This window comes from Equus caballus, chromosome 1 (assembly GCF_041296265.1).
Source record: "Equus caballus isolate H_3958 breed thoroughbred chromosome 1, TB-T2T, whole genome shotgun sequence".
NCBI lineage: Eukaryota > Metazoa > Chordata > Mammalia > Perissodactyla > Equidae > Equus > Equus caballus.
Window position 1 is genome coordinate 173,905,460 of NC_091684.1, and position 16,146 is coordinate 173,921,605.

Consider the following 16,146-nt stretch of genomic DNA (forward strand, 5'->3'; position numbering starts at 1 on the left):
AACACATCAAAACAGACGTTAACCACAAATGTCATGAACAGAAAACTATTTTGTACCATTTGTAGAGAGGAGAGAGTAGTAAAGATCTAAACGTACACCCTGTCCAGAGCCAGATCGCCTAGGTTCAAACCTGTGTTTCAGCATTTCCTAGATCCTTGATCTTGAGCAAAATATCTAACCTCTCTGTGCCTGAGTTTCCTTCTCTGTAAAATGGGAGTAACAACAGTACCTACCTCACAAGATTGTGGAGACGAGTAAAAAAGCAAAACTTAAAAAGTGCTGAGATCTTTGCCTGAAATGTGAAAAAAGCTCAAAAAGTATTTGCTATTGTTATTGTTTATTACCTATTAGTGCCCCAGGAAATGGGTAACCACAAGCCCACATAAATTAGAAATATCCTGTGACTAATAACAATTGTCACTTCCTATATGCTCAACTTGCATTATCTCCCTAAATGTTTACGACAAACAATTATTATTAATTAACACTATTATTAATCTCATTTTACAATTGAGCAGCACAGAGAGATTAAGTAATCTTCTCAAGGTCACAGTGTCAGCAAGTGGCGAAGGCACATTTATTCATTTATTTACCATTTATTGAGTTCTTACTCTGTCTCAACTGGAGAGAAGCCCGTGGGTACAAAGGTAAACAGTCTAGGCCCCCACCTACAGGAAGTTTCAGTTTCCAGAGAAAGGGCGGGGCCGGGGCGGGAATGACAAGTAAACAAATAGTTATGACACCGTGTGGTAATTGCTATAATAGAGGCTCACTACAAAAAGTCTTACCGGATTTGTGCACAATGGAATACTACTCAGCTATAAAAAAAGATGAAATCTTGCCTTTTGCGACAGCATGGATGGACCTTGAGGGTATTAAGCTAAGAGAAATAAGTCAGATGGAGAAAGTAGAATACCGTATGGTTTCACTCGTAAGTAAAAGAGGAAAACGACGAACACAGAGATACTGAAATTAGAGTGACAGTTACCAGAGAGGAATGGGGGAGGAAGGAGGACAAAAGGGGTGACAGGGCACATGTGTACAGTGCTGGATGGTAATTAGTCTTTGGGTGATGAATACGATGCAGTCTACACAGAAATCAAAACGATGTACACCTGAAAGTTATATAATGTTATAAATCAGTGTTACCTCGGAAAAAAAAAAGTGCTACCGGATCTCAGACACTGGGACAAGAGAAGTACCGCGAGCTTAAGGGCCCAATGGAAAGACATGACAGATGCGCAGAAAGGACTAAAAGCAGGGTTAAAAAGTGGAGGCTGAGCGCCGCGTTCAGAGCCGGTCTGACCAGTCGGGGCAGGGCGGGAAAGGGGTTAAGGCGAGCCGGTGGGCGGGCCCGCGCGTTGATTGGCAGGGGTGGGGCCAGGCTCGTCCCCCGCCCCCTCCCTCCGCCCCGGTTCTCCAGCCCCTGGGCCGGCGGGGGTACCGCCCCGGGAGGGCCGGGGAGCTGGGCCGAGCCGCCTGTCCCCCTCGCCCGCTCCGGTGCCGCGTTCCGCGGGCTGGACGCGCTGGAGAAGTTGAGCCGCGGCCGGGCCGGCCCTGGGGGCTGACAGTCGGCAAAGTTTGACCCGAAGAGGAAGTGGCCTCGAGCCCCGGCAGGTGGCGGCCAGGCCTGGACAGGGGCGCTTGGGCCTGCGGGCGGGCTGGAGGCGAGGGCGCGCCCCAGCGCCGGGCCTTTAGCCGATCCCCGGGGCTTTGGGAGCCGGCCGCGGGAGGGAGCGCTGCGGCGGCCGGGAAAACAACTCCGAAGTTGGCGAGAGGCGCCGCCCCAGCTCCCGGCGGCCGCCGCCTGCCCGCCCCCAGCCCTGGCATCCAGAGCACCGGCCGGGGAGCCTGGGCCATGGAGCCCCCTCGGGGAGGCGGCACTGGGGGGCCCGGACGCCCGGAGCCGCGCCGCCTCCCCGCTGGGTAGACGACAGAAGCTCCGGGACTTTTCCTGCCTCTCCGGACGGCTCAAGATGCTGCCGGCCGTGCTCTTCCTCCTCCTCCTGGGTAAGAAACCGAAACAAGACTACCCGCCCGGCGCCCTGCCCCCAGGGCTGTCCGCCGAGCCCTCATCCTACCCTGCCTGCCCGGGCCCCCCAGCCCCTGTCGCCGCACCCGGCGCTGTCTGCCCCAACCCCCAGGAAGTCTCCAGCCCTTCCCCTCAGCCCCCATCCTCCCTCTGGCTTCCCAAGATCACCGTACCCACCCCACAGGCCGCGGCCCTTCCTTCGAGGTCACACACCTAAGCCTCCCCCTGCTCCACCACCCCTTCCCATAACTGCCCGGAAGTCCCTGATGGCTCCCTTCCTCCTGGAGTTGCTCAGGTGAAGAAAACTCCCAAGGGTGACTCACCCTCCTGCCGTTTCTCGCTCTTCCTCTAGGAGGCGCTGTCGCCCATCCAGACCGGATCATTTTCCCACATCCCGGTGAGTAGAGGGTCCCCCTGGAGCCCTGCGAACTTGGCAATGAGGGAGGACTCCAGAGAAGGACTCTCTCTTCCTTGAATTCCTCTGGTGCCCGTCATAGTTTTGGAGTGGAGATCATCCACCTTTTATTTTACAGATGGGGAAACTGAGACCTAGTGTACGCCCTCACCTGGTGGTTACGTACTGTTTTGTTTTTTCCAAATATCCATGCTTGATCTCTCTAGCCAAAATGTAGACTGCCCACGAGTAGAGACAGTCTTTCCCGCTCTTCCTGGCCCAGTGGCTGGCACAAAGCAGACCCCTCATTGTTTGTGGTGTTGATACTTAAGGTGAAGCTCTGCTGAGTGTGGGAGGAAGAGGGCTGGCTGAAGGCTATGACTCTGGGGGCTGTGTAGATGGGGAGGGGGAGTTCCTCTGCTCCTGCTGGAAGAGCCCAGGTCCTTGGAGGCCTCAAGCCTGAGGAGGGGTGGGATGCTAAGGGGCTCTCACGCGGTGTCCCTCCCTTTCTCTCTCGCCAGCTTGTGTGGACCCCCCAGCAGTGCTCTTGGAAGTGCAAGGCACCTTACAGAGGCCCCTGGGCCGGGACAGCCGCACCTTCCCTGCCAACTGCACGTGGCTCATCCTGGGCAGCAAGGAGCAGACTGTAACAGTCAGGTGAGAAGCAGGGCCCAACCATACTCCTCTCCCCTGGCCCTCCCCCCTCCACCATGGCAGAGCCTTCAAAGATCACTTCATGGAGTTCCCATCGCACTCAACAGGGAGAAGAGTAGAATTTGATTTGATCTAGTCTGCCCTAAAAGCCTAGCTTGTTCTGGGCCAGACACAGTAAATTGGAGCTGGGCTGAGGCAGACGTAAAGCTTTGGTCCTGGTCATCTGTGAAGGACAACAGTCACTCTAGAAACAGCACTTAGGCTCCAATATGGCTGCTCTCAGGAGTCCTTCAATCCATGGCACATCTTTGCTTGGGATTCAAGGCTATTTCTTTTTTTCTTTTTTCTTTTTTTTTTTTTTGAGGAACATTAGCCCTGAGCTAACATCTGCTGCCAATCCTCCTCTCTTTGCTGAGGAAGACTGGCCCTGAGCTAACATCCGTGCCCATCTTCCTCTATTTTATATGTGGTTTGCCTGCCACAGCATGGCTTGCCAAGCGGTGCGTAGGGCCACACCTGGGACCCAAACCAGTGAACCCTGGGCCACTGAAGCAGATCGCACGAACTTAACCGCTGCATCACCGGGCTGGCCTTCAAAGCTGTTCCTTGATCAGTTAGAAGCTTTCTCAGTCTCCCCAGATCTTATAAACAGTCCAGGTCTCCCTGGGCTCCCCTGTCCCTGGGATGTGGGGTTGGGGTCCATGTAAAGTACCTGGCTATTTGCTTCACATGGTTCACTTCCCATGAGTTTACCTAGATGGGGGTAGGTGAAGGGAGAGGGCAGTCTGGGGAGAGGCTGTTGGGGCAGAGGGATCAGAATACCATGGTGGTCTCTGGTCTCACCACCGGGCCCTGGGAGGGGATGGTGAGCTCTGGTTAATCGAACTGTATGGTAATTGCCAATTCCTGCCAGCACTGTGGTTGGGTGACAGTGCTGCAGCAAATGGAAAGCAATAAATCTGTTAACTCAGTCTCAGAACACAAGCCAGTTTTTCCAAGGGGCTTTAGTATGTATCTCATGATCTTATGCCACTGACCTCGTTAGGACTATCACCATTGACTGTAAAGGAATTTGGCTGAGTTTTCCTCTGGCTATTTAGATTGTGGATAAGCAGATGTTTGTGCTTCTGGGAGTAGAAGGGGCCTGATAGCACTTGGAGAGGAAGACGCCAGTGGTGGTCAAGAATACCTCACATCCTGCTCGCTTCCACCCCTGTAGGTTCCAAAAACTGCACCTGGCCTGTGGCTCAGAGCGCTTAATCCTGAGCTCACCTCTCCAGCCACAGATCTCCCTGTGTGAGGCCCCTGCCAGCCCTCTGCAGCTGCCTGGGGGCAACGTCACCATCACCTACAGCTATGCCGGGGCCAGAGCACCCATGGGCCAGGGCTTCCTGCTCTCCTACAGCCAAGGTGGGCTGGACAGGGCTCTCCATGGGGCTATTAGAACGGGCAGTGGAAGCCCAGGGAGGAGGGAAGGTCCTGCCAGCTCCAATGATTCACAGCCCCTCTCCTTGGTGCCTCTGCAGATTGGCTGATGTGCCTGCCGGAGGAGTTCCAGTGCCTCAACCACCGCTGTGTGCCCACGACCCAGCGCTGCAACGGGGTTGATGCCTGCGGTGATGGCTCTGATGAGGCAGGTTGCGGCTCAGACCCCTTCCCTGACCTGACCCCAGCCCCTATCCCCAACCTACCCTGCAATCACACCTTGGAAGAATTCTATGGGATCTTCTCTTCCCCTGGATACTCACACCTGGCCTCAGTCTCCCACCCCCAGTCTTGCACCTGGCTGCTGGACCCCCATGATGGCCGGCGCCTGGCAGTGCGCTTCACAGCCCTGGACCTGGGTTATGGAGATGCGGTGCATGTGTATGATGGCGCTGGGCCCCCAGAGACCTCCCAGCTGCTGCGCAGCCTCACCCACTTCAGCAATGGCAAGGCTGTCACCGTGGAGACGCTGTCTGGCCAGGCGACCGTGGCCTACCACACAGTTGCTTGGAGCAGTGGTCGGGGCTTCAATGCCACCTACCACGTGCGGGGCTACTGCTTGCCTTGGGACCGACCCTGTGGCTTAGGCTCTGGCCTGGGGGCTAGCGAGGGCCTAGGTGACCGCTGCTATAGTGAGGCACAGCGCTGCGATGGCTCATGGGACTGTGCTGATGGCACAGATGAGAAGAACTGCCCTAGCTGCCCACCTGGACACTTCCCCTGTGGGGCAGCCGGCACCCCCGGTGCCACAGCCTGCTACCTGCCTGCTGACCGCTGCAACTACCAGACCTTCTGTGCGGATGGAGCAGACGAGAGACGCTGCCGGCACTGCCAGCCTGGCAACTTCCGATGCCGGGATGAGAAGTGCGTGTATGAGACGTGGGTGTGCGACGGGCAGCCAGACTGTGCCGATGGCAGCGACGAGTGGGACTGCTCCTATGCCCTGCCCCGCAAGGTCATCACAGCTGCAGTCATTGGCAGCCTAGTATGTGGCTTGCTGCTGGTCATTGCCCTGGGCTGCACCTGCAAGCTCTATGCTATTCGCACACAGGAGTACAGGTGAGTGGGAGTGCCGCTGGCTGTAGAGGTGCAGGGACTGAGGGTGAGACAGGGCCCATGCAGCCACAGGAGACCATCAGGGTGCCCACACTGGGGAGAGGTTCCAGTAACCAGCTTATCGTTTGGCTCCTGGGTTGTCCAGCTTAGGGACAGGGGTGTTCCTCTGAGGGAAGGACTGGTCTAGATCCTGAAAGCCGTCTCAAGAAAGGAGGGGACCTTGGCTGACTTGGGAAAGCCATGCATAGCTCCAGTTGTCCTGGCCTAGGTGTGGAGGGAAGAGGCCTCTCCGGGCTGGGACAGGCTGCTCTGGCCAGAGCCACCTGTGACTGAGCAGCCCTCCTTCCTTCCAGCGTCTTCGCCCCCCTCTCCCGGATGGAGGCAGAGATTGTGCAGCAGCAGGCACCCCCGTCCTACGGGCAGCTCATCGCCCAGGGCGCCATCCCACCTGTAGAGGACTTCCCTACAGAGAATCCTAATGACGTAAGTCACCCTCCGCAACCTTCACACCTCCTGCTCCTGGCCCCACTGTGGCCCTGCTGCTATCCCCTCCTCCCCACCCCTCTGACTGTAATATCTGCCCCCTCTCCTTGCAGAACTCAGTGCTGGGCAACCTGCGTTCTCTGCTACAGATCTTGCGCCAGGATATGACTCCCGGGGGTGCCTCAGGTGCCCGCCGTCGCCAGCGGGGCCGCTCCGTGCGCCGCCTGGTGCGCCGTCTCCGCCGCTGGGGCCTGCTTCCTCGAACCAACCCCCCAGCCCGGAACCCTGAGAACAGATCGCAGGTTACCCCTTCTGCCGCTCCCCTTGAGGCCCTAGATGGCAGCACAAGTCCGGCCCGTGAGGGCGGGGCAGTGGGTGGGCAGGATGGGGAACAGGCACCCCCACTGCCCATCAAGGCTCTCCTCCCATCTGCAAGCACCTCTCCAGCCCTCCCTACTGTCCCCGAGGCCCCGGGGCCACTGCCCTCAGCGTCCCTGGAGCCATCCCTGCTGTCTGGAGTGATGCAGGCCCTACGAGGTCGCCTCTTGCCCAGCCTGCAGCCCCCAGGACCAACCCGGACCCCACCTGAACCCCACACAACAGTCCTGTCCCCAGAGGATGAGGACGATGTGCTACTGGTGCCACTGGCTGAGCCGGGGGTCTGGGTGGTCGAAGCAGAGGATGAGCCACTGCTTGCCTGAGGTGACCTGGCTCCCCTAGGGGCTCTAGTCACAGTGACAACAACCCATTAGAGGGCAGCTCAGCCTCCCTTCCACTTCTTCCCTCCTCAACCCTCTGAGGGGCCTTGGTGGGTAAATGCCATAGGTTAGATGTCCCTCAGACAGAGAGAGGGCTCACACAGAGCTCCCTCTGCACGTGGCCAGAGACCACAGTCTCCGCCACCACCCTCTCCCCACACCACCACCATTCAGGTGGCTGTTTTTAAAAAGTTAAATTCTCAAAGGATCATAGGCCTGGACACTCCATCCTTGCCAAACCCCCACCCAAAAGTGACCTTAAGCACAAGAATGCCAATTGGCTGGAGACTTCCAGCCTCCAAGGGGAGCATTTGGGCAGAGCCTGAACTCAAAAGAAGAACACAACAAATGCTTTTATCCCATAGCTAGGTTATTGCCCAGAAAGTCAAGGTCGAAAATAAAGGAATCAGAATGTAAGATTTTTGTAAATGAGCTGTAAGCCTCAGCCCTGCCTCTCTACCCATCTCAGCTTATGCCCACCTCACCGTGTTCCTCCCAGTGGAGGCCTTTGCTCTGCCCTCCACTTCCTGCCCTCTTCCTATTCATCTTCTAACCACCCACCCTTGATTTTCTATACCACTCAGAGGGTAAGAAAATTCTAGGAACCCTAAGGACCAACCCTCTCCACCTCCACTCACCGCCTAGGGCCCAACTCTACAGCGACTGACACCAGGGGTGAGCACCAAGCCTCTTTACTCACCGCCAGGCCGGAGGTCTGGTGAGCCAGCTGGGCCCTGCACCTGGGAAGGTTCCCATTTATGGAGTACTCCCAGGGCACAGATCCCAGGAGGGAGATTGTCCCTGGTGGAACATGGGAGTTGTGACGCCTGCCTGCCACCCTCCAGCCCCACCAGGCATGCACTTACAGTCTGTCCTAGGCAAGACAGATGAACTTTTCAGCCAGGATGCCTCAAAGCAGGCAAAGATGAGTCGAGAGAAAAATCACAAACAATCGGGGTGTGAAAATGCTGACATCACCTTGGTCAAATCCAAGAGGTCTTCTTGGAAGAGGACCCAAACTAGATTCTAAAGAATGCCGTCAGTCATTGGAATAGAATTATAAATTCTAGGCAGGGTGAAAGTCCACAGGATAAGCAAACAAAGCAGATATGAGGGCTAGGGCTGTAGGCTGGACCCTGGACCGTCTAAGAAAAGGGACAGGAGCGCAAGCAGTGTGACCAGAGCCAAAGAACTGGAGAAGGTGATGGAGGGAATGATCTGTGAGAAAGGTTGAAACTCAGACTCTTGGTAAGCAAGGTGACAGAAGCTGTCCCAGTGTTTGAAGTCAAAATCTGGACAAAGGATACAGAAGGAGCCTGTGGGGGTGAGTGTCTTGTCCCAGGAGCAGAGCATTCCTTAAAAGAACTAGTCCCCAGGGAAACGCACCCCCCTCCCTCCCAGCCTGGCCCTTACCTGCCAGGCCTGACCTATCCCTGCCACTCTGGTGGAGGGGCCCTGTCCACATCCTCGCCAGCACTAACTGCATAATGTGCCCTCTCCCAGGGAGCAAGAGCCTAGGGAAGTGGCAGAGGGAAGAGGTCGCTAGGAAGGCCTGTGTGTATAGATTCACGGGCCTGAAAGAAGTTTCTCTAGGCCCTGGGTGTGTGCTCTAGGAGGTGCAAGCAGTAGCACTACCTCTGTCAGACAGAAGCCCCAGGCTGGCAGGGAGAGGGGCTTGGCTTTGTACAGGCAGTATGGGGAAACCAAGACAGAGGGTCCTACCCAGGAGAGGGTGGGGCACTGGGGAGCAGTCACCCAAGTTTATTTTCACCATGGCCCAAGGAAAAAGAAAAGAGGCAACGTCAGGTCCTATCAGGATAGACACTGCTTTCCAAGGTGCCCAGCATCAGGGGTGTGCCCAGCATCAGGGATGTGCGACTCTCCTCAAGGCTCTTGGTGGGGAGGAGGGTGGTGTTCTCAGCATGAGATGGGATCAGGCGAGGAATCTGAGATAACAGTAGATACCAGAATTCAGTCCTTAAGGAACAGAATCTGGGCCTGGACCAAGCTCCAGGCCCCACTGGGAGGGCAGAAGGACCCCCAGCCACACAGCCTGAAGCTGTGAGAGCACCAAATAGTTGGGCAACCTGCTGAGCACCAGATCATTTATCATATGTAGCTAACCCCTCCTAATAAGACTGTGCCATGGGCATCATAACCCCAATTCAGGTCCAGGAGCAGCTTCAGAAAAATTAGGAGACTAGCCTAGTTTCTACTGAGAGAGATTTAAACCTGGATTGGTTCCATTCCAAATCTCATCCTTGTCCCACTGTTCCACAGGACCTCCTATTCCTGAGGGAGCCTGGACATGGGCAAGTGCACAGCTTCTTACTAGTGGGACGAGAGAGATGGTGGTTAAGGTGAAACCCAGCCTGCCCCTGTGGCCTAAGGCTGCATTGAGGGCAGGCAGAAGTCATGGTCAAGAATCCTTGTTGGGGTCTGAAGCTCCTCACTCACCCTTACCTGGTATCATAGAAATGAATCCAACCACCTCAGTGGGTTTTCCAGATACATAAAGCTCAGCCTATTACAATTTAAAACTTTTTCTTTTTGAGGAAGATTAGCCCTGAGCTAACATCTGCTGCCAATCCTCCTCTTTTTGCTGAGGAAGACTGGCCCTGAGCTAACATCCCAGCCCATCTTCCTCTACCTTTTACATGTGGGATGCCTGCCACAGCATGGCTTGCCAAGTGTGCATACGTCAGCACCCGGGATCCAAAACAGTGAACCCTGGGCCACCGAAGCGGAACATGCAAATCTAACTGCTGCGCCACCGGCTCGGCCCCAATTTAAAACTTTTTTAAAAATTCATCTTGGAAGGAAATCATTCTAAAACATTGCACTCATCTTCGGCACATCTGTAATACAATATAGATTTTTATGGATAGCTGAGGATCATTCATAGAAACCAATGGCTCTCTGTGTTCAGAAAGTGTAACAGTGTCAGGGAAGCTGTTTGCCTTAATGCCAAATGACCTTAGACCACTTTTTAAATGCTTCTGACCGTTTTAGAGGTTTTTCGTGGTGTTGCTACCCTTGCTACAGGGCTATCAGGAGTCACTTGCTGTTCTAAATGTGCTTCTAATCTATGAATCCAGGAACACACATGGACACATTAATATGTGAATAAACTGAGGGCAACTAGGCTGTGATTGAGGACTGGAGAGTCCAGCCAATGAATAAAGTGCATGTGTATTGTAGCTGCTCCCTCTAGACCCCACAACGTTGCCTCATAGTTGACTTCCAGATAAGTGAAGTGTCACTGCACGTCAGTCCCAAGAGTACTCTGCCTCTTCGATTGGACAAGTCCACTGAAGATTGCAATATAGATTGTTCCCAATAATAGGAGACAGTTGGAATATTTAAGACAAGGAAGGCAGCATGGCAGAGAGATGAGAAACAGTCTTTGGCACTGGAAAGATCTGGTGTCCCCTTTCTAGCTGCATGATTGGTTTGGGGACAGCCCACCCACCTACCACTCTGAGCCTTAGGATTATGAGGATGAAAGGAGATAAAGGTGCTTAGCACAGCCCCTAGCAAAAATGGGGTGAGAAGGGGCCAGGAAATCGGAATGTGTGTTGGGTGCTTGTAAGTGTGTCAGGAAGGAAGACAAAAATGGGAGCCTGAAGGGAAAGGGAACGGGCAGAAAAGGAGCAGTGACGGAGACATGTCATCCTGGCTTCCCAAAAAGAGGTAGACATCACGTGTGTCCACTTTGCCTTGTGTAGCCCAGAAGGCCTGGTGGCTGCCTCATCTACCCCAGAGAACACTGGGAGGGGAGGCCGGCACTCCCCACTCCCCATTTGGGATTAGGAACCTCTAGAGGGCTAGCTCTGGTCTCCCTTTTTTCCTGCCCTGATGAACATTAGGTTGGTGGGCCTAGCAGGGAGGGAGACAGGAGGAAATCCCCCCAATGGTTTGCGCCCACCTGAACCTATTGACAAAATGAAGCTGCCTGGACAAAGCAGCCATCTCTTTCTCAAAGCCCCCATCTGCCTAGGGGTCAGGCTGGGAAATGGGTACTTTTGTGGGTTTTAGCCCAGAAGAGGTGTTAATGGGGAAGGAGAGGATGGCAGGGAAGCTTGATGGCAGGGTGACTGTCCCCCTGTCCTTGCATCTCTTTTGGTTTCTGCCTCTAGCCCCCCCATTTAGCCATGAGCACCCACTCTGAACTGGACACTGGGCAAGAGGGCTGGATACAGAGTTGAACGACGTCCCTCTGTCCTTGCCTCCTGCCATCCTCAGCTCCCTTACCCACTGACCCCTTGCCCGACTTCTCTGAACCCTGTTTCTTCTGCCTCTCTGACTGTTCTGTTCATGTCTTAACCAGATTCCACAGTGTGTGTGCTCCCACAGGGAAACGACACAAAGGAGGGGGGGCAGAAAGGAGGGAATCCCATTGACATCACTGCTCATTAGCATGTGTGACCTCATCAGGGGGCGGGCCAGTTTCCCCAGGTGTCCAGGGGAGGGCACAGTTGCGGCGGCGGGGGGGGGGGGGGGGGGGGGGGGGGGGGGGGGGTGGTTGGTATTTAAAGGGAAAAGCTGACAGTGCTGCTGAGTGAGGGAGCCGGTGCTGCGATCCGCCAGGCTGCACACGCACACGCACACCGATGTACACGGACCTCGACACCGACATGGACACGGACACAGAAACCACAGCACTCTGCCCCTCCGGCAGCCACCAGGCCTCCCCACCAGGGACGCCCACACCAGGTGAGGGCTGAGCTGGGCAGGTTCCAGCTGAAACCATGGGAGTGGGAGCTGAAGCTTTGGTGGGGAGGTCAGAACCAGGGGTTGAAGGAGCTTGAACCTAAACAGCAAGAGGGAAAGAGCAACTCAGGAAGTGGGGGGGGCCTCCCTCGGACACTAGGGCTGGGGGTGGAAAGGGGGTGCTGCCTAGACGCTCCCTCCCCCATCCCTCCCAGGGCTTCGCTGGGGAAAGTGATGCTTAGCCCCTAGGTCAGCCTCATTCCCAAGAGGATGGGACGGGCAGGAGGGAAGAGAGAAAGGGAAGGGGCAGCCCACAAGCCAGGGAATCATGGGCAGGGGGCTACCCTGGGGACCTGTTGTAAGGGTTTCTCTGGCTCCTAGAGGCCCTGGCTGCTGGCCAACTATTGATTGTGGGCTATTTCCAGCCTCTCTCCATCCCCCTTTGTTGTGTTTGTCATTCCTTCTCAGTTCCCCTGACCCATGCATTGTCACTCTCCCTCTCCCTCATGCTCCCGCTCTCTCACTCTCTCTCTCCCTCCCTCCCTCCCTCGACCACACCATGAACACAATATTCTCTCAGACTCACAGGGACAGCCAGGGATGCAGGAGGATTCTCACACACAGCCATGCACTTGGGGATGCTCACCTACAGGGCCACAGGAAGAGGCATCCCCTCTCACACACCCATAGAGACCCGATACACACATCTGAGAGAGCAAAGCTCCTTCCCTGGGAACAGGCTCCCCACCAAGTTTTTGACTCTACCAATACCCACCCCCCAGAACTTGGGCAGAGGCTTCAGTTTCTCATCCCCTGTGTGTCTCATCTCCCCAGTGTGGGGACTTCCAGTGTAGGAAGCAGTAGGGGGCAGGTCCTCTTGGCAGAGGAGGGGCAGTCCTGGGGCCAGAGGCCTAGGGCTGGGGGTGTGCCTCTGTGTCAGTGTGAAGTGTGAGTGGGTGTGTGAGCCTACCCACAGGTGCCTCCCCTGCATGGGGCTTGTTTTGAATAGGTTGTGGCTGAAACCACATTGGGCAAGACTTTAAGTCAGCTCCTTGGATCCTCACCAGTTCAGGCTTCTGGGGGAATTCAGTGTAAGAGGTCAGACCAAAGATTCTCAGCTCCTTCTGGGTCATGGTCATTGACTGGGCCTCTGAAGCCAGAGCAGCCAGGACTGAGCCCTCTGCAGATGGCTAGGCATACCCCTCTCATAGCTTCCTTCTCTTTGCCCTGCCAGAAACAGATGCCACACTACTGAAGAAGCCAGAGAAACTGTTGGCAGGGTTGGACCGGGGCGGGCCACCCCTTGCCCCAGGGGCTCCCAGACGAAGAGGCAGTATGCCTGTGCCCTACAAGCACCAGCTGCTGCGGGCCCAGGCTGTAGATGAACTTGACTGGCCACCTCAAGCCTCATCCTCTGGTTCCTCTGACTCCTTGGGCTCAGGGGAGGCAGCCCCAACCCAAAAGGATGGCATCTTCAAGGTCATGCTGGTGGGGGAGAGCGGCGTGGGCAAGAGCACCCTAGCAGGCACTTTCGGTGGTCTCCAGGGAGACAGTGCTCATGAGCCGGAAAACCCAGGTATTTGGGGGAGCCCTGCAAGGGTTGAGGGTGTCTCTGGAGCCCCAGTCAGGGATGGAAGAGCTCAAGGTGTGAGCAGCCCCTGGAGGCCAGAATCTAAGAGATGCTGTTCCAATGCTGTCTGTGGCAACCTTCCTGGAGGGGGTCCCTGGTGCTGGGATCTGAGGCATCCCTGATTACCAGGTCTCACAGGTGTTGGGGAGCCTCTTAATGGACTCTATTCCCTGTCTTTATTTCCCGACAGAGGACACCTATGAGAGACGCATCATGGTGGATAAGGAGGAAGTGACTCTAGTTGTTTATGACATCTGGGAACAGGTGAGAACTAAGATGTGGCTGCAAGCAGGGGACAAAACCTGGGACAGCTGGGGAGGGCAAAGACTGGCTGAAGGCTGGTGGGACTGCAGGCCCTGGTTTCAACATGTACTGGAACCTGACTTTTCGTATGTATCAGCTCATAGAGCAAAGGCCCACACCAGTGTGCAAATCATGGCATTCGAGAGCCACTGTCTTTCCAGGATCTTCTGCCCCGGAGGCAAATTAGGACCTGAATTTGACAAATCCTGCAGCTGCAAGCTAGGCTGAACACCCTGCAACTGACCCCATCCATACACTTTTTAGCCTAGAAGAGTCTGATCTGACAGGACAAGAGCTCAGGGCTCTGGAATATCAGGGAAGGAAAAAAAAAAAAAAGAGTGAGGACTTGGGGATATTTGGATACAAATGGTTACTGTGTAGAAATGAGAGGCCATATTACATACACTTGAATAGCATTCATTTTTTAATTAAGAGTTTAGGCATAAGAAAGCAGGAAGGGCTACCCTAGTCTAGGATCCTATGTCCCCAATTCAGTTCTCCCACGTGGGGCTCACATTACAAACTTCTCCTCCTTCCACAAGCACACTCTGGGTATGGAGATTCCGCCATTACCCAGCTCTGCTGACCCAAGCAGGTGGCTTCGCCCTCACATCCTGATTCCTCATCCTTGAGATGTAGGTCCTGGACAGGTTCTCCCATTCCTCCAGCCCTAACATCCCACGACTCTCTCCCCATCTGCAGGGAGATGCAGGGGGGTGGCTGCGGGACCACTGCCTTCAGAACGGGGATGCCTTTCTCATCGTCTTCTCAGTCACCGACCGACAAAGCTTCTCCAAAGTTCCAGAGACCCTACTTCGGCTCCGGGCTGGGAGGCCCCACCACGACCTGCCTGTCATCCTTGTTGGAAACAAGAGCGACCTGGTCCGCTCCCGGGAGGTTTCACTGGAGGGTGGGTATCCTTCCTGAACCTTATCCATACTTGCAACCTCATAGGACCCTCTCCTTTCCAGGTCATCTTTTCTCCAAAAGGCCCTCACGGGTGCACAAACTCAGCTGCATTTGGCCCCAGATTAAGAGTAGACTCTCAATGCCCACACCTGGGCCCCTGAGAAGCCCTTCTCTTCCGTCCCCCTCACCTCTTCTGCAAGCTCCCTTCTCCCGCCCCTCCGCACCACCACCGCCCTCCGCTTGACCCCTGCCTTGTTCTTACTTGCCCCATCCCTTTCCACTGCACTCCCGCGACCTCCCCAGGTGTCCCCCGCCCCCACACCCCCGCCCCGCCCCGCCCTGTCCCGCCGCGGGCTCAGTGCAGCCCGGCGGGCGCCTGAACCGACCCCTTCCTGCAGAGGGCCGCCACCTGGCAGGGACACTGAGCTGCAAGCACATCGAGACGTCGGCCGCGCTGCACCACAACACGCGGGAGCTCTTCGAGGGCGCGGTGCGCCAGATCCGGCTGCGGCGGGGCCGGAGCCGTGCCGGGCGCCAGCGGCCAGAGAGGGGCAGCCCCGAGGGCCCCGCGCCGCCCGCGCGCCGCGAGAGCCTCACCAAGAAGGCCAAGCGCTTCCTTGCCAACCTGGTGCCGCGCAACGCCAAGTTCTTCAAGCAGCGCTCCAGGTCGTGTCACGACCTCTCTGTGCTTTGAGCAGCGGTCGCCATGGTCACGCGGTCGCCATGGTCACCGCGCCTCGGCTCGCGCTCTTGCCCCGCCCCTGTCCGGCTTCCTTTGTGAAGACCGTCTAGGAAACCAAAAACTCCCAGGACGCCCTGGTATGGCCGCGCGGGGCGGGCCCAGGCCCCGGCGGGGGAGGGGCCGGCGGATGTCACCCCCCCCCCCAGCCCCGCCCCCGCCGTCGCGCATTCTCTGGATACCTCCCGCCGCAGAGCGCCTACAAGGCTAGGACGCAGACCTGCGGGGGCGCGCGGCGGCCGGTGGGCGGGGCGGGTGCCGGCGGGCCGGAAGGAAAATAGTGCTGCAAGGTATTTTGTTTTTTATTAATTCGCGCTTGACCACCTGTCCTGTAAAGAGATCCTAAAAGCGAGAATTGGCAAAGTGCTTTGTAGACTCCTTTACAGTTTTCCACCTTTGTACTCTGCGCGAATATGCCTCACCTTTAAGAGAGTCTTAAAGGTAATGACACGAAGACGCATCTTTGGGACTTAAAACGTTCTAGTGGTCATCTGCTGTGCTTCTCCACTTTCCCTTTAAGGAGTTCTTAAAGGCGAGGGCCTGGAAGTGCTATTTTCCAGCGTTAATTCTGTGATTTACCATGCCATCATGGCACTTCCCCTTTAAGGTTATTAAAGGTAAACTGGGGACCCAGTTCTGCCTTCAGATGCCAGCGTGAAGACCTGAGCCGGTGGCAACCCTGCTTCGGCTAGGGCCCAGGAGGCACCAGCAAGGGGGCCACCCTTCCCTTTTCAATAAAGAATTTTTCTACGGCACTTGCTCACTTTGACTCTCTGTTGTCAAAGCCCCCACGGAAAGAATGGATGTTGATAGAAACTGTTGCAGACGAGAAAATTCAGGCCCAGAAGAGCAAGGAACTTAAATCTCTAGGGAGGCTCCAGAACTGACTTAGTCCTGGCGTGGTCCCTAACAGGGGGCCACCGGCCCTTATTGATAATTGAGTCCCCTTGCAGATGAGAAAACAGTCTTGGAGAGGAGCAGGGACCTGCT

General features: G+C 55.9%; 2 protein-coding genes across 3 annotated transcripts; both read left to right on the forward strand.

The window, feature by feature from the left end:
* Positions 1 to 1,403: 1,403 nt before the first annotated feature.
* On the forward strand, positions 1,404 to 7,279 carry LRP10 (LDL receptor related protein 10). Its single transcript, XM_023621961.2, has 7 exons — positions 1,404 to 2,010; positions 2,385 to 2,429; positions 2,948 to 3,083; positions 4,300 to 4,490; positions 4,607 to 5,624; positions 5,975 to 6,104; positions 6,218 to 7,279. The coding sequence occupies exons 1-7, from the start codon at positions 1,977 to 1,979 to the stop codon at positions 6,803 to 6,805; spliced, it is 2,142 nt and encodes a 713-aa protein (XP_023477729.1). The 5' UTR covers positions 1,404 to 1,976; the 3' UTR covers positions 6,806 to 7,279.
* A 4,072-nt stretch (positions 7,280 to 11,351) lies between these two features.
* Positions 11,352 to 15,911, forward strand: REM2 (RRAD and GEM like GTPase 2). Of its 2 annotated transcripts, none has more exons than XM_023622024.2 (5): positions 11,352 to 11,578; positions 12,810 to 13,151; positions 13,396 to 13,469; positions 14,211 to 14,418; positions 14,816 to 15,911. In XM_023622024.2, the coding sequence occupies exons 1-5, from the start codon at positions 11,476 to 11,478 to the stop codon at positions 15,109 to 15,111; spliced, it is 1,023 nt and encodes a 340-aa protein (XP_023477792.1). In that variant the 5' UTR covers positions 11,352 to 11,475; the 3' UTR covers positions 15,112 to 15,911. The 2 variants fall into 2 exon arrangements, with proteins under 2 accessions (XP_023477792.1, XP_023477794.1); XM_023622026.2 differs by having other exon boundaries at positions 11,387 to 11,578; positions 12,816 to 13,151; positions 14,816 to 15,504.
* Positions 15,912 to 16,146: the final 235 nt, after the last annotated feature.